General features: G+C 45.5%; 1 protein-coding gene across 1 annotated transcript in view; it reads right to left on the bottom strand.

Moving 5' to 3' along the window:
• Positions 1 to 24277, bottom strand: part of LOC144108102 (calcium-activated chloride channel regulator 1-like) — a 52148-nt gene that overhangs the window by 12521 nt on the left and 15350 nt on the right. The window contains exons 7-12 of the mRNA XM_077641384.1: positions 21480 to 21708; positions 21318 to 21421; positions 20413 to 20709; positions 19150 to 19368; positions 13662 to 13938; positions 12772 to 12945 (exon numbers count right to left, since the gene is read on the bottom strand). Of these exons, the coding sequence (XP_077497510.1) occupies positions 12772 to 12945; positions 13662 to 13938; positions 19150 to 19368; positions 20413 to 20709; positions 21318 to 21421; positions 21480 to 21708 (1300 nt within the window). The remainder of the gene's footprint in view (positions 1 to 12771; positions 12946 to 13661; positions 13939 to 19149; positions 19369 to 20412; positions 20710 to 21317; positions 21422 to 21479; positions 21709 to 24277) is intronic.

Consider the following 24277-nt stretch of genomic DNA (forward strand, 5'->3'; position numbering starts at 1 on the left):
ATGGTCATCAATTTGCCGAGTTAAAGTCGCATGAATATTGTTTTTGACTAAAACCGCCACTCCACCACCTCTTGATAATCTGTCACGCCGATAGATTTGATAAGTTGGAGGAAAAACGTCTTTGTTATCTATTTCATCGCCAAGCCATGTCTCCGTAATGATGACGATATGTGGATTGTACCCAAGAAGGAGTGCCTCAAGCTGTTCGCTTTTGTTGATTATACTCCGCGCATTAATGTTAATAAGTCTTAATTCCTTCTGGATCCGCGCACTACGTCATTCACTTTTTCGTGTGTTCCTCGATGGCAGTTTCACTCTTGCGCTAGTGGTATCATACCACGAAATCATCTGGCCAGCAACGAGCAATTTATCATTGATTAAGGTCACCTTCATTTTCTTGTCTCTTTCAGTTTTAGTACTATCCCATAATAGTTTTCGTTCCCTGAGGGTTTCCTTTGAGTAGTCATTCTGAATAGATACTTTTTTTCCTTTTAGCTTGTGAGCGTTTTTAAGGACTTTTTGCTTTTCATTGTAATCCTGAAAAAATATGATCACAGGCCTGTTGACCGTGTTCTTTCCTAAACGATGAATTCTACCGACAGAAGTGCAATGGACATCAAGTGTTTCCGAGAAAATTTCAGTCAGAACCTTCTGTTTTAGATAAGATTCTGTCTCATCTGGTTCCTCGTTTACACCAAAAACGACTTAATTGGAACGTCTACTGTAATCTTCCATATAGACCAGTTTCGACTGCAAGGCGTGAATTGTGCGTTCCATATTATCAATACGTTCAGTTTGTTTTTTCAAAATCCGCAAAGCGAGAGTTTAAGTCAGATATTGTTTTTTCCAAATCTACTTGTTGTGTTCTGAGTGCTACAATCTCTGCTGTTAACTTGGAATGAGCTGTAAGCAACTGCTTTAATAGTTCTGTACTGTCCTCATTTGAATTATCAGGCCCAGGGTTACATTCAATGTCACCACATAAAAGCAGCGCGCAAACACAAAACACGTCTTGGGCAATGATGACACATCGTTGTGGGCACGGCAGGACCAAAAGACCGCGGCAATCACTTCTAATTGTAGTAGAATAACAACCAACCTGTGCAAAGCAGAACAACGAAGCGTAAGGCAACATGCCTATGTGCGGTCCGCTGTGCCCACTGAAGTTGAAGCCTGGCTGTCGGTCTTTTAAACGAAGGTCCGGGCAGGTCACATGGAACGGGGGCGGTGCTTGAAGAAGGTAATCATTCCGCCAGGAAATGAAATCTCCCGCATCTGTTGTCAAATAATCTTGAAGGCACGTGTCGACTGTAGCGGTATCCTGATGAAGAAGCAGTTTGGACGGACCGAGCAGAAAAACCTGTGCAAAGCAGAACCACGAAGCGTAAGGCAACATGCCTATGTGCGGTCCGCTGTGCCCACTGAAGTTGAAGCCTGGCTGTCGGTCTTTTAAACGAAGGTCCGGGCAGGTCACATGGAACGGGGGCGGTGCTTGAAGAAGGTAATCATTCCGCCAGGAAATGAAATCTCCCGCATCTGTTGTCAAATAATCTTGAAGGCACGTGTCGACTGTAGCGGTATCCTGATGAAGAAGCAGTTTGGACGGACCGAGCAGAAAAACCTGTGCAAAGCAGAACCACGAAGCGTAAGGCAACATGCCTATGTGCGGTCCGCTGTGCCCACTGAAGTTGAAGCCTGGCTGTCGGTCTTTTAAACGAAGGTCCGGGCAGGTCACATGGAACGGGGGCGGTGCTTGAAGAAGGTAATCATTCCGCCAGGAAATGAAATCTCCCGCATCTGTTGTCAAATAATCTTGAAGGCACGTGTCGACTGTAGCGGTATCCTGATGAAGAAGCAGTTTGGACGGACCGAGCAGAAAAACCTGTGCAAAGCAGAACCACGAAGCGTAAGGCAACATGCCTATGTGCGGTCCGCTGTGCCCACTGAAGTTGAAGCCTGGCTGTCGGTCTTTTAAACGAAGGTCCGGGCAGGTCACATGGAACGGGGGCGGTGCTTGAAGAAGGTAATCATTCCGCCAGGAAATGAAATCTCCCGCATCTGTTGTCAAATAATCTTGAAGGCACGTGTCGACTGTAGCGGTATCCTGATGAAGAAGCAGTTTGGACGGACCGAGCAGAAAAACCTGTGCAAAGCAGAACCACGAAGCGTAAGGCAACATGCCTATGTGCGGTCCGCTGTGCCCACTGAAGTTGAAGCCTGGCTGTCGGTCTTTTAAACGAAGGTCCGGGCAGGTCACATGGAACGGGGGCGGTGCTTGAAGAAGGTAATCATTCCGCCAGGAAATGAAATCTCCCGCATCTGTTGTCAAATAATCTTGAAGGCACGTGTCGACTGTAGCGGTATCCTGATGAAGAAGCAGTTTGGACGGACCGAGCAGAAAAACCTGTGCAAAGCAGAACCACGAAGCGTAAGGCAACATGCCTATGTGCGGTCCGCTGTGCCCACTGAAGTTGAAGCCTGGCTGTCGGTCTTTTAAACGAAGGTCCGGGCAGGTCACATGGAACGGGGGCGGTGCTTGAAGAAGGTAATCATTCCGCCAGGAAATGAAATCTCCCGCATCTGTTGTCAAATAATCTTGAAGGCACGTGTCGACTGTAGCGGTATCCTGATGAAGAAGCAGTTTGGACGGACCGAGCAGAAAAACCTGTGCAAAGCAGAACCACGAAGCGTAAGGCAACATGCCTATGTGCGGTCCGCTGTGCCCACTGAAGTTGAAGCCTGGCTGTCGGTCTTTTAAACGAAGGTCCGGGCAGGTCACATGGAACGGGGGCGGTGCTTGAAGAAGGTAATCATTCCGCCAGGAAATGAAATCTCCCGCATCTGTTGTCAAATAATCTTGAAGGCACGTGTCGACTGTAGCGGTATCCTGATGAAGAAGCAGTTTGGACGGACCGAGCAGAAAAACCTGTGCAAAGCAGAACCACGAAGCGTAAGGCAACATGCCTATGTGCGGTCCGCTGTGCCCACTGAAGTTGAAGCCTGGCTGTCGGTCTTTTAAACGAAGGTCCGGGCAGGTCACATGGAACGGGGGCGGTGCTTGAAGAAGGTAATCATTCCGCCAGGAAATGAAATCTCCCGCATCTGTTGTCAAATAATCTTGAAGGCACGTGTCGACTGTAGCGGTATCTTGATGAAGAAGCAGTTTGGACGGACCGAGCAGAAAAACCTGTGCAAAGCAGAACAACGAAGCGTAAGGCAACATGCCTATGTGCGGTCCGCTGTGCCCACTCTGGAGAGCGACGCTGGAGAGCAGTATGTAGTTTTATCAGAGCTCAGCAAACAAATACAATTTTGTCCGCAAAGTTTCGAGACTTAGTCCATTAAAAAAATGCGCTTAACATTGAAATCATTTGTGCAGTACTCCTTCGAAATAGTATCCCTTGCAGTCGATACACATCTCCCAACGCTTCTTGAGGTCTTGGAAACAGTTGGAAATCGCTTCTTTGGCAGGGCTCTCAGTTCCTTTGTTGTGGCGTTTTGAATGGCTCCTCATCCAGCGACCTTTTAGGGCTCCTTCACAAGTGAAAATGGAAAAACATCGCATCAGGAGAGGTCAGGAGAGTATGGCGCATGGGGAAGTACAGTAATGCGGCGTTTGGCGAGAAATTTTGTCACGATGAGAGCAGCGTGCGGCCTTGCGTTATCGCGGACAAGGCTCCATTGTCCAGATGCCCATAACTCAAGGCGACGGCGTCGCAGCTCAGGTGAAAATGTCCTAATTAAATTCTTTATAGTCCAAGCTCAAAACGTTTCTCCGCCCATTACCTGTAGCTGCTGGCACCAATAGCTGTTGGACCATCAGCTTCTTGGACCGGTTAATGCATGCTGATAGCAGGGACATTTATTTGGATAAAGCATACGTGTAATATGTCCCTAGATTTCTAACCTTTCTCACAAGTTACAAAATATTTTAAAAAGGTGCTTAATGATAATAAGCACACTCAAAAAATTCAGGAAAATACTGAAATGAGTCACCATGCAGAACCATACAGATCTGCCTATAGTGAGAACACGCAGCTTTAATCGTAGCAAGCGCCAACAGCCCAACAACAGAGCACTGTAATACACATAACCTATTTGAGAAACACACACTCACGTTAATACAAACTGTTATTACATGAGGTCATACTATATACTCCCTCATAAAGAGCATCCGACAGGTGTTAGTGGGGAACAGTTAATTTTCTCACTAAATTTTAGCTCTATTTTTGCAATTTATAGCAGAAAAACTCTAATAGATTAAGGTTAAAAATTTTGTTAATTGAGGAATACCATTACAACATAAACAACAAAAAGTTGTCAGTCGAACAACAAAAAGCTCTCTGTAGGAGCCAGTAGACGCCACTTCAGAACCAGAAGCTTCCAGCAGGGACTAGAAGGGGCTCCTTAATTACAGGGACCATTTAAACGAGCAGGAAACCAGAAGGCTTCCTTCTGGGACCAGTATACAGCACAAAACCAGAAGGCTTCCTTCTGGGACCAGTAGACCCCAGAACAAAACCAGAATGCATTCCTTCTGGGACCCGTAGATACAAGCAAAAAACCAGTTGGTACCCTACCGGGACCATTTCAAACAGCGGCAAACCAGAAGGCTTTCTTCTGAAACCAGATGAAACCATTCGAAATTAGCAGAATCCCATTAACAAATTTTCACATTGAAGTGCATCACGCACGTGTTGGATCACACTGATATAAATCTCCTGATTCACCGTCTGCCCTTGTAGGACGAACTCGTGGTGTATGGCACCTCTGGCATCGAAAAAAAATCTCAACATCGTCTTTGTTTTGGTCTTCTGTCGCCGCACCTTTCTCGACGCCGGAGAGCTTGTAAACCGCCATTCGGAGCTCTACATCTTTGTTGTAGGATCTTATTGAAAACACCATATTTCGTCTTCAGCAATGATGCTGTCGGCGAATGCAGCATCCTTCTCTGCCGTGGAGAGGAAATAAGCGCTTAGTCATGCCCGCGTGTCCTTCTGGTCCTGTTTGTGGCAGTGTGGCACAACTCTGGCATTCAGCTTTCGTTTCCTCAAGTTCTCACACAAAATATGGTGGCATGTTGTCTTACTAATGTTGAGAGCATCTGATAGCATGCGGTCATCTTGCACTATTTCCCTGATCCGAGCCACGTTGTTTTCATTCCGTGAGGTTGAGTGGTGCCCCTGCCTTGTGTAGTCTTCCACCGACTTCCTCCACGAAAGGAACCTTTTGTGCCACTCGCAAACTCGCGCCCGCGATAATGTTTCGTTGCCGTAAGCATCACGAAGGAGCTCATACATCTGTGTGGCTGTTTTGCCAAGCTTCACACAGAATTTTATGTTTACACTCTGCTCGAGGTGGACATCCATCTCTCCACATTCACTCACAGTATAATGCGCAGACGACTAGTGACAACGTATTTTCTACGCGTAATGCCCACTAGCGGCTGCCATATCAATTACCATAAATAGCTCAGGTTAGCCTGAAAAATGGCGCTACACATACGCGCCAACGTTTGTTTTGGGGAATCATTTCTAGAGAAGAAAATGAATGAATCTCGGAACTTTACGGCCAAACGTTGTTTTGCTGCTGAGAATAATTTCCTCTATAATTTGACCTCTACTATCTGTTTTTTCACTTCCCCATCAAGAAGAATGCCCGTTAAAATCCCCAACTAACAGATAAGGCTCTGGTAGTTGTGCTAAAAGTTTTTTGAATCTATGCGGGTAACTTTCAGATGTGGCTCTAAGTATGCAGAACACACTGAGAGTGTTTTATAAGTGAGCAGAGTGGCTACCCCTCAAGATAGGCTTGTTTGCATGCTCTTCGTCATGGCGGAATATAAATATTTTAGTACCTTTGTATTGTGTTGACCTAGGTTAGTTTTCTGCAAGCACTGGGCCATTGGAGAGAATGAAGATAAGATATCTTCTTTGTCGCTGAAATTTTTTATTGTCCTCTGCAATTCTAGTGTATTATGGATTCCATCTTCCGGGTTTAGAAACTAGATTTAGGTTGGCCCCTGGATTTGGGTCTTTTCTCTTTTTTTTCGATCCAGCGAGTTCTGCCGTACTTGTGACGTCGACGGTACGGAGCTATCCTGGCTCGTGTCCGTCACCTCCTCATAGTGCTGGATGATCGTGCAGAGTGCACGTGGGTCGTTATGGGAGACCTCACCTCCTGGGCAGAGGCCTTGAGGCCCGCTGCCTCGAGAGGCAGCACGACCTGCTTTGGAGGTTGTGGAGTAGTGTTAATAATTTGCCATTTTTATACGTGTTCTCGCCTCTGAAGGAAACGTCCTCTTTAGTTTTCAAAGTAATCACTTCTTTTTCCGTCTTTCACGATGGGCAAGGCCTGGAGTAGGCTGGGTGCTCGCCTTTACAGTTGGGGCAGCGGAATGCTGCTTCGCAATTTCCGGCGGTGTGTTCTTTCGAAGCGCCCTTTACGCAGGTTTTTCGTCCTCGGCAACTCAGGGAACCATGGCCATATCTTTGGCAATTGAAACAACATCTGGGGTTGGGAATGTATGACCTCACTGTAATCTCTGTGTAGCTCACTTCAATGAAGTTTGGGAGTATGCAAGAAGTGAAAGTAAGTGTAAGGTGTTTCATAGAGATTTCTTTGTCATCATTTTTTATTTTGATTCTTTGGACTTTTGTTACATGTTGATCGTCGAGGCCTTCCCGCATTTCCACTTCGGTGAGACCCAGAAAATCAATTTCCGAGATCACACAGCGAACTGTGTTTAATGACCTGTGGGGTGTGACAGAGACTTAATATCGCCAAATGACAGAATCTTGGAAAGTTTCGGAACTAGAGCTTTTTCACGGATCTCAAGGAGCAAGTCTCCACTAGCTAGCTAGTTTGGTCACCTTGTAACCGGGGCACAAGGCTTGTTTCAGGCATTTCGCAGCTATGAATGGGGATATTTTCTTTGCTGGTTTTTCAGGATCATGAATGCGGGCCACGTGATATTTCGCAAAGGCTTCATTGGTTTTTTGAAAAAATTGTTTGGTTGCAACGTTACGCCCTCTCTTGATTGGGCGACCATTTCGTGAAGGGGACAGAGCCATGGAACAGGTGTGTTGTTCGGCCGTGGTGCCAGCGGCCCAGCATGGCGGCCAACAAGGGGACGGGACAGGAACTAGCAAGCAAGACCTGTCCACGCCAGCTGTAGACCTCAACTATAACCAAATATGACGAAACCCAGGGTAGTTCGTCACACAAGGTTAACCCTAGCCGCCAGGAAAAAAGGGTAAACCAAGATTGAGACGGGAGAGATGTGAGAAAGAAGATAGGAAAGTAAAAGATGGAGAGGACAGGAAAGGGCTACTGCCGATTTCCCCTGGTCGGGTCAGGCCGGAGGTGCCGTCTACAGGCAGCTGGGACCAAAGTGGTGTGTTTCCTCCGCCGATGGGCATAAAGGTCCGAACGCTCGTCATCGGCTCAACCACCATGATCCCCTTTTCCCCGGACACGGTGATGCCACGCACGGCTAGGCGCGGGTGCTCCGGTCCGTGGTGATGCACATTTCACCATCATCCCCCTGCGGGGATGTCCCTGCGGATGCTCGGGAACCCATGGTGTCGCCACTCACCAACGCCTGCAAGCTGCAGACACCCCCTGCGGGGAGATTGACTGCGACAGCTTCGAGTTGCCCTCGTTTTCAACAATTTCTTGAAATCGGAAAGCCTCTCGTGGAGGTCGCGTATGCATGCTTGTTGGAGCACGGTTTGTGAAATTTTTCTCTAATTGTGTTACTTTCGGGATTATGTTGAAATTCTGTCAGGTATATCAGGAAACGCTTTAATGCCTGTTGTTTACAGGCAACCATCTGATAAATTGAGCTCATTTATTGAGACGATAGAATCTTATTTAATGAGCTCATTTATTGAGACGATAGAATCTTATTTAAGTCTTGCAACTAGGAATAATTATGATGTCATCATTGGTGGCGACTTCAACATGTTATGTGCAGCTGTGAGCTGTGCATATTTCGATGTTTTACTCAAATGTTTTTGTGTTACAAATATACTTTCGAATCGAACCCGGGAAAAAAATTCCGGAAGGCACTTTGATTACATAAAGTGCGGTGAGGCGAAATCCCTTAGCCCGGTGTTGGTGCTTGTTCGACTGATGTGCGGTTAAGATGTTAGTTAGGTACTTGAATTTGCCCGCATTCTGAGACTCCATTGAAGCAAGCGCTAGGAAGGAGGTCGCGCGGCGCTCGACTCGCTTGACAGCTGCGAGGCGTCTGGCGCGGTGCGCGCGTCGGTGGCGCCACCTCGTGCATCCGCAGTGAACTACCAGTGCGGGTGATCGAAGGGCGGACGGACGGGTGCAGCATGAGCCGCGCCATTAAAGGCTTTCGCCTTAAAAGCCCCGCCTTTAAAACATGCACTCATATATTCTTAAATGACATCGACTCCTCACTCATTCACTCAGTAGTTGCATGCTGGGACATGATTGATCATACGGGTATTTATTTTGCAAGAAGAAGGTTCCGAAGCGTTACCTTCGTGACAAAGTTGTATTCCAATATGTAACAGCAGGTTCTCTAAGATTTCGTTCGAATGCTCTTGGTGCTGACTGGTCAGAAATATATAAAGAATGTTGTGGGGAGAGCTCTTATGAGTCATTTCTTGGAAAGTTCACTCTTATCAATAAAATGCATTTTTCTCCAAAGTTAAACAGAGTATCTGAGACAAAACCAAGCCGTGGAGATCGCGTAAATTATACAAGCGTATGGAAGAAAAGCACATGTTTTATCAACTATTTATTCACACCAGGGATGTTCTTGTTTTTCAGCGCTTCAAGAAGTATAGCAATAAATCGAATTCAGACATGACATGCTAAGGACAGAAATTACTTTCAATCTGTATCGAATCAGCTTGATAAACGTAGCGTAATCTTCGGTCACTCGACTCTGCCGTCTCGCTGTTTAGTAGTCTCCGTAAGAAAACTAACAATGGCATAGAATATTGAAGTAATCATCTGGCTGAAGACTTTGACAAATTTTTTACCTATTCATCGAATTCCTCAGCCCATTTATCTCGCCTAGGCATTGATAGATGGCCTCCTCCTTTTATTGTAGAACCTGTTGCTTTGCATGAAATTTTCTCAAAGTTTAGAGACTTCAACAGCTGCTCGTGTGATGCGGAAAATGTCCAGATACGTTCAGTTAAGCTCGTCATCGACAATGTTGCTGCGCCATCAGAACGCATTTATAACTCGTGTATCGAAACCACCCCCTCCCCTTCGAAAATACAGGTTGCTAGAGTAGGAGTATATATACAAGCAGGTGATAAAGAGAATTTTGGGAACTATCGTCTAATAAGTAGTTTCCTATCTTATCAAAAATATTAGAGAATATTATTCCTAATCGAGCTTAAAGTTTTTTAAATAAACACAGTATAATCTCCGACTGTCAATAGGGCTACAACAAAAACCGTTCAACAAAAACTTGCTGTTGCACACCTTAAGAAATATATATTATAAAGAACATTGAAAGTAGGAAACTTGTCTTAATAATAATAATAATTGGTTTTGGGGGGAAAGGAAATGGCGCAGTATCTGTCTCATATATCGTTGGACACCTGAACCGCGCCGTAAGGGAAGGGATGAAGGAGGGAGTGAAAGCAGAAAGAAAAATAGGTGCCGTAGTGGAGGGCCCCGGCATAATTTCGACCGCCTGGGGATCTTTAACGTGCACTGACATCGCACAGCACACGGGCGCCTTAGCGTTGAATTTCTTTTTTAGGTTACAGCAAAGCATTTCACTGCATAAATCATAGCATCTTGTTTCAACAGGAGCTTGGTTTGGGCTAGTTGGTAACAGTTCTTAGAAAACATAGCGCAAAAAGGACACGGACGACACAGAAGTGGACAGGACAGGATAGCGCCTGTCCTGTCCACTTCTGTGTCGTCCGTGTCCTTTTTGCGCTATGTTTTCCAAGAATTGTTTCAACAGCTTGGTTCTTGTGGAATAAGAGCAAAAGCATTACTTGTAATGAAACCTTATTTGGCAATAAAAAAAAATTCTATACAAATGAATATAAGTCAGTTCCGAGAATAGTCTCCAGCGGGGTACCCCAAGGGAGTATCCTGTGACCGTCGCTATTTAATCGGTATATTAAAGATGCAATAATTGTGGCTACCAATGCTCGGTTCATAGTTTGCGCTGATGATACCAGTTTGTCTGTATCTGGCGATACAAATAACAATTCAATAAGCAGCGCGAACATGCTCTTGTAGAAAATACAGATATGGTGCTGTAAAAAATCACTCTGTACATACTAGTTCATCCAAAAAACAAAAAAGTGCAGTGAGCTCAAACTACTATATATTTTATAACAATGAACAGGTTGAAATATTAAGGTTATTTAGGCTGCTTGGCGTAATATTCACCAAAACAATCTTGTGGCATGACCACATTACCAATGTAGCTTGAAAAGCCTCCAGAGCCATTGGATTTATGACGTGTTTCATAAGTTGTCTCTAGCAAAAGGCAAAACATGCTCTATTAGGCATTATTTCGTTTGCATTTGAACTACTGCCCATTACTTCAAGGCACCCCTACAAACATCAAGATGTGAAAACTAGCTGTTGAAAGACGAGCTCTCAGATATGTTAATGACCTGCCAAATAGATTTGTTTTCCAGGAATAAGCTGATCATCTTTGAAAATATTCATGTTTATAGACTCCGGCACAAAATTAATAAAGAATAGTTATAATGCACAGGCAATATATCGGACTTAGCCAATATTCAGCTATTGCATTGTAACTTTCGACTCGTTTACAATCTACACTGGCTGTTACCGCTCAAGAAAACACACCACGGGTGCCAAATGCTTTCATTTCAACTTCCACTACTACTTAATAATACTAACTGATGCAAAATAAGCAGAGAGCATTAGCTGCACTAACCTCCTCGCATTATTTATCCACGAAACTCAACGTGTGGTATGCACGAAACATGCACCATGAAGGAACACGATGAGCTTCTACCGCACGAGGCGGATTTATGGTTGCTTGACAGCGGAACTCTCGTCTGGTCCGTCAAGGGAACTGTTTGGTCCAAGACCTTTTTCCCGAGCGTCTTACCCCAGAAGAGCCGAGCATCAGGCCGGGGGAAACCTTCTACTTATTAGAAACTCGGTGGGCCCCCGGCGGCACTGGTGATCAATCCCGGCACCTGCCGAATGCGAGGTGGGTGCGCTACCTCAAGACCATGCTAAGTGTTTTAGAAGCGTGGTTTCAGATGCCATTATTGTTGCTGTTTTGATGTGTCTTTTCCTGAGCGAACAGCTTTCTGTTGCTTACGATCAAGTCAACTTTGCCTGTTTATTTTTTGTTTACTTATTTCTTTGAAATCGTGACAGAAGTGATAGAAGTGATAGAAGACACGCTTTCCATGAATGGGAAAGCGTGTATTCCTCTTATGCGGTCAGCATAATACACACCTGAATTGCATTTGCAGGACATACCTAAAGAAAGGAAGTGGGAAATTGAACTTCTTCGTGCTTTCTTCGTTCAGAAAACTTTGGTGGGAACCTCTACGCAATGTGCAGTGAAGGAACGGGGAAAGTTTTTTCTTGGACTTTCTTCGACCTAAAGGCTCTCAGTTGCATTCGGAGAAGATTTGCGGTACGTGTTTCATGAAAGTGGAGCTGATGGCAAGTTCATGAATGCCATAGCAGCTGCGCCAGAATGGGTATGTGAGGGGCGCTGCAGGTACGTAAGCAAGTAGGCACGAATGCAAAGAAATAATTGTTGCAGGTACGTACGAATTTACACCCTAATGCGACACATGGTTTATATCAGCGAAGCCGCTGTGGAGGGTAAAATAATAAGTTATACCACGTGGGTTTTTTTAACACGCCGGCACACCGCACAGTACACAGGCCTTTTCGCATTTTGCCTCCTTCGAGATGCCGCCGCTTCGTCAGAGGTTCGATTTGGCCATCTTGGGATCAGTAGCCGAACACAGAAACCTCTTAGCCTCCGCGGTGCATTCAACCGCCTGAGTCATCGAACTCAAATTACCTGTTAAAAACTTGTGCCTTCAAAAAAATTTCAGGAGCTGCATTAGTAACAGCCCATTTTGGCAGTTGGCGATATCGCGGTATTATTCCAATTTGATTTTTACATGTGCACAGGTGTGTCATCCCAACCCAGGCACCCCCGGCAACTGCGCACACACCTACGTATGCGAAATGTGACAGGTGAAATATGCGCCGCTGACAGGCTGCATAATCATCAGTGTTACTGCGAAATCAAGAATTGTGATTGAAAAGATTCCTTTTAATCAAATTCATATATAAAATAGGGAAAATCAAACACACCTCGACACTGGTCACGTTTGGACACCGCTGCCATTGTGCACGCTTACTAACGAAGACATGACCATGATAACGAGGCGAATTTAATCCAAATCTATTTTGAATGTTCCCGCCACTCGACATTAGCTCAATCAGCGACACTCCCCTGCTATTAATGTAACCAGCCTTTTGTCAAAGCGGGGAATAAGGACTCAATATATTTGAAAGAAAAGCGGCGTTACATTACACCAGCTTTGTAGTCCCAATTTCCTCCACACATTTGCATTCTAGCGTCAGAAGTGTCGGTGTTCACTCGGAATTGTAGTGTGCTTGCATCGTAGCACTTCTCCATTGCCTTTAATCATAAGTGTTTACTTTACTTATAATTAGTGCAGCTGGAGGTTCTGGGATTGCCTGCGAGGTAAATGGGCCGAGTACATGGAAACTCACCCATCGTATCTTGAAGCATCGACGTGGTAATGAAGGAATCCGAGCCACTGAACCGGTAGTCCAGGCGAGTGGAATTCTGGTTAGAGACCTCCACCTTGATGGGGTATATTCCCTTGCCTATGAAGTCGACGAAGTATTCGCAGTACACGCCATCATTTTCCTGAACATCGGGGTCTGGTAAAGAAGATCAGGAAAGGCACATGATGATAGAAAGCAAGAGAGGGGAAGGAAGAAGGATGCAAAGAAAGGGAGACATGGGAAGGAAGAAGGATGGAAAGAAAGTGATAGAGCGGGAAGATGAAGGATGAAAAGGTAGTTAGTGGAAGGAAGAAGGATGGAAAGGGAGAGAGAGAGCGGAAGGAAGAAGGATGGAAAGAAAGAGAGACAGTGGGAAGGAAGATGGATAGAGAGAAAGGGACAGAGTTGAAGAAAAAAGACAGAGAGCAAGAAGGAAAGGAAAAGAGAAGAAGAAAGGCAGGAAGTCGCCAACACAGGAAATACTTAACACGCGTAGCAGCGTGTTTTTGATGGGTCAGATGATTCACTGACTTTGGTTATGTGAAAAGTCCGCATCATACGTGCCGCCAGTTTTCCAGAATCAAGAATTAATACACAATTAACAGAAACTTTGGACATAAAAGAAGAAATTTGATACTATGACATCTACTTTAATCGCACTTTTTAGTGTTTTGGTGGTAAGATATTCCCCTAGAAGTCTTAATTTAGGGTAGGTTCAGGTGTTTGGTAAACCGTTCAAATTGCTTGTGTGGCTCATCACAAACAAGGGGGAAAAATATTCTGGAGAACGTCCGAGCACAACCTTTGTTTTATAGTGTTAGACAGAGGAAGACGGTCGAATGTTCATTACTGTACCTAGCAACGGCGCTTACCAAGTCCGTCGTCATGCAGTGCGATCGTTATCGCCTGCGGATTCTTCTCCGGGCGGTGAACTGTGGCGAGGACAACGGCGTCCAGAACAACCTTCTTGCCCTTTTTGATCTTGGCTAAGATGACCGACTCGTCGAACTTGTTCACGTGCTGGTGGCTTACCCTACAGGAGACTTCTAACATCTGTTCGTCTTTTGTTCTGGGTTCGGACTCCACCCGGACGCTGACCTTCACTGGGGTCGAGGTGGGACTCGTCATATGAAGTGTCCAGGTTCCAACCTTGTAAGCAGGAAAAAAGTGTCAGTGAGCCTTTGTAATGCTCAGCCACTAGACAGCCGCCATTCAGTGCATTCAGAAAGCAGCTACGCGCTTGCACCAGCACTTGCAAGGTAACTGCGCGCACTAGCAGAAGTGGTGCAACGGCAAGCAGAGCGCTAAAGGTTGTATACTTGACCCAAAATTGATCTAATGAACTACAGACACCAAATTGCGTGTTTTCTTCTGGGAAACGATGCCTTATACATCAGAATAGCTAAATTACCGGGTGGTATTTGTCCAAGTACTTTACAATTGGATTTTTCTCTCATATTGTTTCGGTTTCTGTTTCATTGACCGAGCGAAGCCTGCGACTTCAAGTTGATGTTTTAGTCTCATTATGCACTAAATCTAAAACACAGAAAAACTAATAATATAATCACAGATATGTAGTTTTAACTCACTCTAACATTTATTCCGGCATGTTCCAATACCTGGAATTAACGAAAAATAACCTGTCAAAAATTCCATAGCCGATATTTTAGGCCTTATGTGACCTAAGCACCAACCACACGCTACAATCATAGTTCCGCTGATTAATCGGAAACCAAAACAGAAACAATGTCAAGAAGAAATTAAATTATAAATCATTTACAGCTCGTACACGAATACCATGGGGTGCTCCATGTGCACGCATGTATAACGCGTGGTTTGAAAGAAGAAATCACGCAAGCCACAGTTTGGTGTCTGTAGTACTAAAAGACTGCGGTTTTTATTTTCAAACTGGGCAGTGCAAGACGGTAGTATAATCTGGTACTGCAAAATACTTCATGCTTCAACCTATTTCCAAACTCAAACAAGGGTCGAATAAAAACAGCAATTTCTTTGTAAAATGGGTTCCGGGAGAATAAATTATATGGTAATTTTTCACCTCGAGATATTTTTCTGCCTAGAGGGCTCTTTTTCACGGACATTTCATCCGGTGACCTTTTTTCCGGGGAGCTTATCTTGCATATTAAGCGCTCACCTTGACAGACTTAACGAAGAAAACGCCGCATTAGCGCCACGTGCAAATACCCTACAAACAAAACTAGACGTCGAAATGGAAAATAAAAAATGCGCACACTGCCATCGGAAACCGCAATGGCTGACTGAGCCAAGCGGATGGGGCCTGCACTTAGGTAGGCAGCCAACGTAAAGTAGGTCAAGCATGCTTGGACAGGGACAGCTATCACAGGTGGCAGCACAGAAGCCAGGAGGCTACGGAGAGGAAGGGAACAAGCTGCATCTCAGGAAAGGGGTGGCAGACATAGTCAACAGCTGGACAGAAAGAATGCCCCTCAGTGATAACCCGGGCAAGAAACCTGATGATGGGAGGGAGAGAGATTACCCAGGTGCCTACCCTTGGTGGCTCAAACATGAAGACGTGGTCAGGATATAGAGGGTACTTCGCGTTGAGGTTTACGCAATTATTCAGATATAGTCTACTTGAGTTAGAAGAGCTATATCTCCACACAGGATTGTAGGCGGTATATTACTTATAATAAAGGTAAGACGTGCTAACTTGCAACATGGTTAACTAATGTTGAATAACTATTACTAATAACTCCAATAAAACCAATTATTACTGTTAGGCTTCATAATTAATGAGACGCGTGCAGCCAGCTGTAACATCCACTTAAGTTTTTAGAATTTCAAGAAAGCGGTTACCCTCGGCGCTGTGACGCAGCAAATTTTGGCTACATCGCGTCGAAATACATGCGCTTCTGATAAGCTTGCAGGCAAAGGAACGTCTACAGTTGAGGTAACTCGTCTAAATAGACAAAAGTTTGTTGAGACAAAGCGATGAGGTTTTCTGCATTTTCGAAATTATAAAAACTGATATGGATATTACTTACGCTTGGGTGCATGCCTTTTTCTAATAAAGGAGCCTCAGAGCAATAGTTTGCAAGTTAACTATTGAATATTAGTTAATGGGCCTTCTAACTAGCATGTCCGAGCTGTACTCTGAAGTACTATCGCGATAGAAAGAAGCGCGAACAACACTGCGCCTATTCGCACTGCTGTTCGCATTTCTTTTGATCGCATTTCTATCTTAGTGGTAAGAAAGAAAAAAGGTTATCGTCCTCCTAGACTGCATAATGAATGATTCTAGCGTACTTTAAGCTACCATCGAAGTAAGAGCGTGATAAGTAAGTAAGCGCTAATTAAGAGCGGGGCGCCCAAGCTGCGCTCTGTTCGCCTCTCATTCAATCGCCACTGTACTACGCCCCTGACTATAGTAAATCGACAAATGCGGTCTTCTAACTCATAAAGCCGATTTTTAAAAGTGGTGTAAAGTCTTATGTGAAACACCCTCTATTATAAAGCAGGTAAAAAGAGACAGGCGAGTACCAGTCACGATCCCCAAAGAAAGGGCAATGAAGGCGGTGCTAACGATGCGAAAAGCAAACTGTCGCAGAATGTGGCAGTTTCCGTGGTAATCGTAGCAGAGGGACTGAACAGCGACGCTGCGCATCTGGTGGAAAGATTAGCTCGAAGAGTTCGCGATAAAAAGGCAATAGGACAGCAACGGCTGATTGAGGGGTGGACACTGCATGCTAGGACGGTGCGCAGAGGTTGACTGGGATGGGGCGATTGAAAATCGGGAAGTTAGGAAGTCAAGAATGGATAAACGTTTGCACGTGGAATAAACAACAGCGGTGTGTGTGGAACAGGCTTTGGCAGAATGTTTGCACGAGACGGCATCCACCAGTTGAAGAGTGGGAGAAGGGATCGGCTAGCAGGCCATGCATTAGCATTTTAGGTGCTCTGCGGGGACCCTGGACGTAGGATTAGTCGCAGTTATCTCAAGAAGTCGCGGTCATGCGAAGGAGAAATGGGAGAATAATAAAAATCTTATTGAAAAAAGAAAGGGAAAATACTGGCCCTCACCTAGGGCAAAGTAAAGCAGTCGACGGATCGCTGGATGGCATAAATTGGCGGTTCAATTATAGGTGGTCATAAAATTACTGAAACCGTACAAGCTGCCTGGGTAAAAAGAATGAAATAAAAGAATGGATTCAGGATACCGAGAGAAAATGCTTAGAGGGGAGAAAATGCTTAGAAGAATAGGATTCTGGTAACAGTGGAGAGTACATTATATCAATTATGATCAAGTCATTTATGAGCGCCGATACCGTGATGTCCCCGAACGAAGGAGGAATACAGGACAGCACACTAGAAAGAAGCTCAGAAGGGTTTACTTTTACCTGAATAAAGGCTGAAGCAAATAATCCTAAATGCAGATACTCAGGGGTGTGCGAAACTATCATCAAACCGAATAAAGAACTCAATTTTAGAAGCAAGGAAACTTCGTTAAAAGCATTTGAAATAGTAAATACGAATAATAAAATTCTGCAAAGCATGTGACAGAGCAAAATCAATTTGATTTATGAAATAAAACGACACAGGATCAACATAAAATTCTTCACACCGATTACAATAGCATAAGTTATGTACAGGCTGGCAATACAGACGGGGAAATTAAAAATGCAGAATGGATAGAAACTAATAAGATATTCAGATAACTACACAACGGGTCCAGACGGGACAGGCGCTTGAAATAGCTAGGGCGGAATAGAGACCTGTGTATTTAGCCTTCGTGCCCATAAGCCCGGCATACGAGAACATGAACTTGGGAACTCCTGTGAAATAAAGAAAGATAAAGGAATCGGTCATGAAATCTTTAGCTAGAAATTTAGGAAGATATTGAAGTTGAAAGTGCATTTGAAGGAATAAAAACATTACCTTTTGAGGTACGCAAATGATTAAGGCAGGTTTGTTCTCAGTCACTGCTGCTGCTTATCCTTTATGTGATAAATATGAAAATAAGGCTAGAAGAAAGACATCCAGGTTATAATCTATCGTCCAGATTAAGCGCAAGTGTCATAGAGCAGCGGCTCCCCGGTTCATTGTATGCGAACAATACTGTATTATTAGCAGATAGCACCAATGTAATTGAATGACATTCGCAATTATTGCCCGCAAAAAGTAATATAACCGCGTTAAATTCGTCCCGCAAAGATATGGACTTATTTTAAATTTGCCCTTTCGTTCTCATGCATACGAAAGCAAACTAAACCGAGGAGAAGCTGCAACGTCTCTCGAAGCAGACATTCCTTGGCCTTTGCGCTAAATACCGTCCCAATCCATAATTGCCGCATCCTTTAGGGCCGGCAATTACAACGATGAGGTGACGACAACAAAATAAATGAAACAAGCACAGATGAACACTCGTCACTCTCGGTGCGCTCAAGACCCGAGCGGTGAACTCATCTTGCTATCCGAAGCTCTCTCCAGAAGCGTAGCCAGCCGTTATTGTGCCCTTAAGCAACATAACCTTGTGGGTGTGACACTTGGGAGTGCGGACCTCGCCATAAAGCCTGCCAGACGTCACGTGCTTTCGAAAGGAATGCTGGGAGTGTTTGGCCGACAAAACAGCCAATAGTAACGCTCGGCACTGTGGCGTCGACTGCTGCATTGTCTGCTGCGCATGCGCAAGTGCTCTAAAGCGGCCGCCAACTAGCAAGGAGGAGATATGTCATGTCCGGCGTCAGGAAATGCGTGATAACAGTTGCTAAGGTTTTCCATCGTTTATGTTTCGGGAGAAAGTTTCACAAAGCACTTGCGATAGGTATAAGGGCACGCATCACGTCGGCTAAGATTGCTCTGAGCGGCGGCGGTGAAAAACTTTAAGGTTAGCCTACTTTTAAATAAATACCTCCAAAGTAGAAGTTGCGACATTTGCCCCTTTCGCTCAGCTGGTAGAGCATCGTTCTCGACATGCGGAGATAATGAGCAACGAGTCGTTGCGCCAGCATGTGGTTGTTCTTAATATTATGTTCTTGCAATTGCTCTTGCATTTAAAAACTATTCCATAAATATTTTACCGGCATAAATTAAACCAGTAACAACAGAAGTCGCTTGCATTCCCAGCTTTTGTATGCGGCCTGAAAGAATACTGCTTCTAGATGTAAAGCGTAAGCAGTGTTTGAATAGAGCATAGTGTTGAGAATATTATAGAATGAAAATATTGGAAGACCTCACAGCGCCGTTTTGAGAAAGAATGCTCATAGCATTCATCCATCCTTTGACACATATACGGATAAGTGATGGGAAGCTTGCTCTAATTAAGGGCGTCTTCTATCAAATGTCAAACTGGTCAAGAGCGTACTGAATTAAGTGGCCACTTACCATTGCCGGGCTCGGTATGGCGATGGCTGTTTTGTCCCCGTTCGCACTTTCATGGCAACCCTGGCACGGCTGCCCGCTGGGGTCGATGAGGCTGGCCTGGATTCGCATGTTGCTGGGGCTTTTTTGCTTCACGTGCACCACCGTCGAGTTTCCCATGGCGGAGTCCACTTGGAACTTCTTCTCAAGCGAGTTCGTAAACTCTTCTTCGGCATCCAGCAGCTGTTACGGGAAGAGATTGTCGCGAAGAATTAACTGAATGCAGTCAGTCTCAGCAGTGCAAGCAGAACTTATGCATAAGTGAAGAAAAAATAAAGAAGGAAAAGAAGGTTTAGCGAAGGTTGGCATGTATTCATTCTGTACACGTGGACACGAGAAAACGGCCTCTTAGAAGCTGGGGTAAAATTTCCCCTTCGGCCATCGAGAGAACCAAAAACTTTCAAATTCCGGCATACAGCTCCTTGGCTACACCTCTCATAAATATGGTATAGCGAGCAATGCCACTGCTACAGCGCGGCGTAAGTGCCAACGCAGGCGGACCGATGGCGTCAGGATTCCGCACGTGGTGTGGGGGCGACGGCGCATGCGCACTGGAGAAAGTAAGCGGTAGAGTTGGCGCCCTCTGCGCTTTGTTGCGCACAGAGGCACGCGAAGTCAATACGTACTTGTACAAGCTGCATTGAAGGGAATACTTTGTTATTTCGATTGCTATATAATTACGAGGTAGGTCCTCATTTTTGTTTTTAAAGCATGAAATGACTAACATTGCGGCACTTCTGCTTTTCGGTGTCCGATACTTCTTGTCAATTGAACCCGGTCTATGCGGATTCGAAACGCCGAGAAACGGAGCAACGTCCCTTATGCATTTTCCGCTTGAATATACTGGCTTCAATGAGAGCGGAGAGCCCGAATGAACAATACAAGTCTAAGGTGCTTTGGGCAAGCAGCAGCAACCATTTATTTGAAGCCCTAGGTGAGAGCTTCGAAGCATACACAGGCCCCTACATCAGCTCTCCTAAAAGAAATGCAAAAGGATGTATGCCCAACAACTTAAAAGGGTTGCCCTATAGTTGACGAACAGCAAGGATTTTCCGCGGACAACCGTTTGCACTTGTATTTTTAAAATAGCGTGGTACCTTTGACGGTGTTTCAAGGCTAAACATTCTCTTTGCGTGCTAAATTTTGCCTTTTACACTGCTCGCCGCTGAAGAAGTCGCCGTCTGCTCAGATCACGACCAAACGTACGGGCCACCTGATCGAGCGTACCGTCTGTGTCGGCGCAGTGGTCTGGGCATGTGTAGTCGAAGAAAAGAAGGCGGTCTTGAGTTGGAGTGGCACGTTTCCCCGGAAATCGCTGATGTTGAACGCCTTTCCGTGAGTCTTTGTGGAGATAGTCTCTAGCTTGTTGCCAGCCGTGACTCCCAGCGCCAAGGTGCTGACGACGGCCTTTGACGCGACGATCTTTGGCAGCACGTCGTGGATGTATGGGGCTTTATTCTCTTCCCCTTGAGTCACGAGTAAAATGAATGCGCCTTTCGGCGTTTCAGCGCTGTTACTTAGGAGCTGAAAATAAAAAAAAAATTGGCAGTGGCTTAGCTCGGCTACGCCAGGACTAGGGTAGCGAAAACTAAGGAATAGCTTGGTTAGCCTTGGTTAATCTTGATTGCATGTCCAGATTACTCTGGTTGTCTGGCTAGCTGTGGTCACATTGCTCGTCAAGCGGTTGGTCACGTGACCAGTCGTGTGGCTGGTCACGTAGTGCGGTGCAACCGCGGGTGGAATGCGAGCCCGGTGGGAATGCGAGCCCGGCTAAAGTGCCAGTTCGTAGCCAATGTAACTTTCGCTACAATAAAAATCGGCGGACAACTTCCGAAAATGTGCTATGACTGACGCCAACGGATGGTGCTATTCTGAAAGGTGGAGTTCTGATGCATTGCTTTTATTAGATGCTCTGCTAACGTACGTATCTGCTTAACGAGATTTGCTTGTTGGAGTTAATTCTTCTGTGACACTTTTTACACATGCGGAACTCGTATGGCGCTGAGCTGCAATGCAAGGCATGCATCGCTGCTTAAACTCTCTCGGTTCAGCAATCCGCTTTCTTGCTACAGGGCCTCCGAGAGCCCAAACTGTTATAGAAGATGCCGGTATGTTCAGCACAGCCTTCAGACCGCAGCCAACCATGGGGCCTCCGTTGTCGTAGAGCCCGACATGCTGATACCTGCCACGTCCATGTTGTCACGCAGGCCTCGCAGTGTTGCGACGCTTAACGGCACTGCAGGCATAATTTGAGAACACGTAAGAACCTGCACAAGCAAAATAAAAAGAGGAACCTGCCCTGAGAGCCGCTTTGAGACCGCATCCGATGCAGGTGTCTCCTTGGGCGCCAAGCTTCCTGAAAGCATTCAGGAACCCTTGCCTGGTGTTCATGTTGACAGCCTTCAGTGTGTGGACCACCGTAGAGTTCGAGCTGAATGTAACGATTGCCAGTCTTCGGGAGCCATCCTCAATGTGTGCTATGTACTGCTCTGCCACTTCTTTCAAAAGGCCGATGCGGCTTCCCTGCGATTAGCAAAAAGAGTTCCTGAAATCTTTGGAAAAACGAGGCCTCAACACATAACACCGTGCAGCTCGTGGCAATGTTTCACCATAACTTAGTGACCTTTCTGTTTGTCTAAGAGACTGTAACAGTTAGCCCTAAGAGGTCCTGTTAACTTTTTTTTCTGTCAGAGCAACACAACAACATTGTTTTCAACTTAGGTTCATCTTAGATTTCATTCGTTCGAAATTTCTCGCTTAATTCACACTGCATTAAAACAAAAATGAAAAATATGGCGGCATCCATAAGCGGGACCCATATTTTTTGTTGCATGCTACGTTTTCGGAAAGTGCTGAAGACGGTTGCAAACGTCAGCCAGCGTATGGAATTCGGCTGCCGGTGCGAGCAACTGATCTCCGCCAGGGTGCTGGATGGTGCAACGGGCGCCTGACAGTGAGGCCACCGGAAGTAAGCGCCCTCGTCCCGGAAGTCAGCCTTTGGAAGTGCACGGAATCGGATCTCAGCATGGTTTTTCAGATTCAGTTTTCGTTTCATTCATATTTATTTCATAATTGAAGGCCCGAGGGCATCACATTAGGAGGGCCTTACAAATGGTTTTGCATAAATGCACTCATGATGAAATCATAGGCACAATGAACGCAACACTGCTACTGTAAACACTAAAGCAATAAAATAAGCAGGACCAAGTGGTTAAAAACAGAGTAAGCAAAAAAGCACAAAAATACAGGGAAAAATACAGGAAAAAGTACAGGGCAACAAAAAGTTCCCGTGTTCTGAAAATAACTTGTGAGTTTCGCGTGAAACGATTTCCGATCGTTGGATGAAACAATATCGTTGGGCAGGGCATTCCAATGGGTTATTGCGTCAGGAAAAAAGGAACTGCTCATTGCTGAAGTACGGCTCTTGATGCTGCCTATGGGGTGGCTGTGGCTGAGGCGACTGGAAATTGGGATCGGTGGTTTCAGCAGGGGGTTCTTTGACGTGGGATAGCAGAGAGTGAAGTAGGCAAAGGCGTGAACTGATGCAGCTTGACTCAAGTCTGGGGAGGGAGATTGAGTGCAGTGATGCTACTCTCTTGTGTGTATTCAGAGGTGAAAAAACGGGTTGCGCTGTTTTGATTGGCCTCAAGTTCAGCGGTGATGTAGGGTTGAACGGGATGGGTGATGCAAATTCAAGTTTGGGACGAACAAATGTTAGGTAGGCAAGCATTTCGTCTTTTCGCCGTTCTCATCTTTTTACACGACAATGCCTACCTGTTGCGCCGTCAACTGCATGAGGAGAGGAGCAAAGTAAGTCTTCAGAAAAGACGTTAAAAAAATAACCATTAATTGCATCGCCATGGGACGACGGTAGCAGACGACAGGACGACGCTACACACAGCGCGAACGGAGCCTCGTGTGCTCAGCTGTGTGTCAAGCAGTTGCGCTAGCGTTCCAAACTCTGCTCTTGATTGTGATGCACGTTGTCGCGCTCTAATCCCAAGTTATACCACCAATGTGGGGCAACTTTAAGAAACAATGGATGGAAACCTTCATCAGGCCGTCACAGTTACCTTGCATTTTGCCGAATTATGTTTAGACCGAACTGGACTGAGGGCGAGGCTTCTAACTGGAGAGGTGCCTACGGTGTTCTGCTCGTTCACATTAGAGCCTCAAAAATGTATGGCATTGCTTTTTCGACGGAGTGTATGATGCACTACTTCGTAATGTAACGCTTTATGCGTGAATGGGCTTTTACTCGTGATGCTTGGTGCAGTTAACTTCTAACAGCGCGTGTCACCCGCCTTGCAGCATTCGTATTTTTCTTCAGTCGTTTCTCCCACGCTGTGCAGCTGAAACGTGACTGTGCTATGGAGTTAGGTTAAAAGTACGTCTGGAAGGTTAATGACCCCTTAAATTGGAGAAAAACATACCAGCTGTCGATGAGAAGACGCATAGTCTGGCACTGACTCGAAACTGAAACTGCGGCAGGTGTAAAACGAGCGGCTCTTCGAGTGCCAGAATTTCCGCGCCATCGACCACCTTTTCTTTGCTACTCTACAATTCTCTTCTAAGATTACCTAGCCTCATCGTCATTCCGCTACTTCTCCTTTACTCTCGGAAGACGAACAGATAAGAACATAGTGTTCAATGCACATACTGATTTTTTTTTCATTTCTTCGGTTTCTCTGAAATCACAAGGTTCCCAAACAATCCTCACTTATCGTGCGTTGAGCTTGCTTATTTCCTGGAAATTATACCGTAGACCTTACGCGAGAACAACGCGCAAAACTAAAGACGGAAGGGCGAAACACGCGACTTTTTGCAATGAAACACACAGGCAGACATCGGCCTTCCTGGACATGCCGCAAAGCTTCCGGTGGCTGCCTTAGCGCCCACATCGGGTTGTGGTTACAACTTTGCTGCCACAAACTGAAAGGGATTAGTTGGGGCTAGGACAAATCCAGGGTAGCCTCCAGTTGCGTTATTTTTCTTGAACTGTCCAAGAGCTTGTCCCATCCCACCGTCAAGGGAGCTGGCAAGAATATCGTCAGAGGGGTTTGCTGGCGCGTTCCCACAAAATGTGGCCGTG

The sequence above is a fragment of the Amblyomma americanum genome, chromosome 10, assembly GCF_052857255.1.
Source record: "Amblyomma americanum isolate KBUSLIRL-KWMA chromosome 10, ASM5285725v1, whole genome shotgun sequence".
Classification (NCBI taxonomy): Eukaryota; Metazoa; Arthropoda; class Arachnida; order Ixodida; family Ixodidae; genus Amblyomma; species Amblyomma americanum.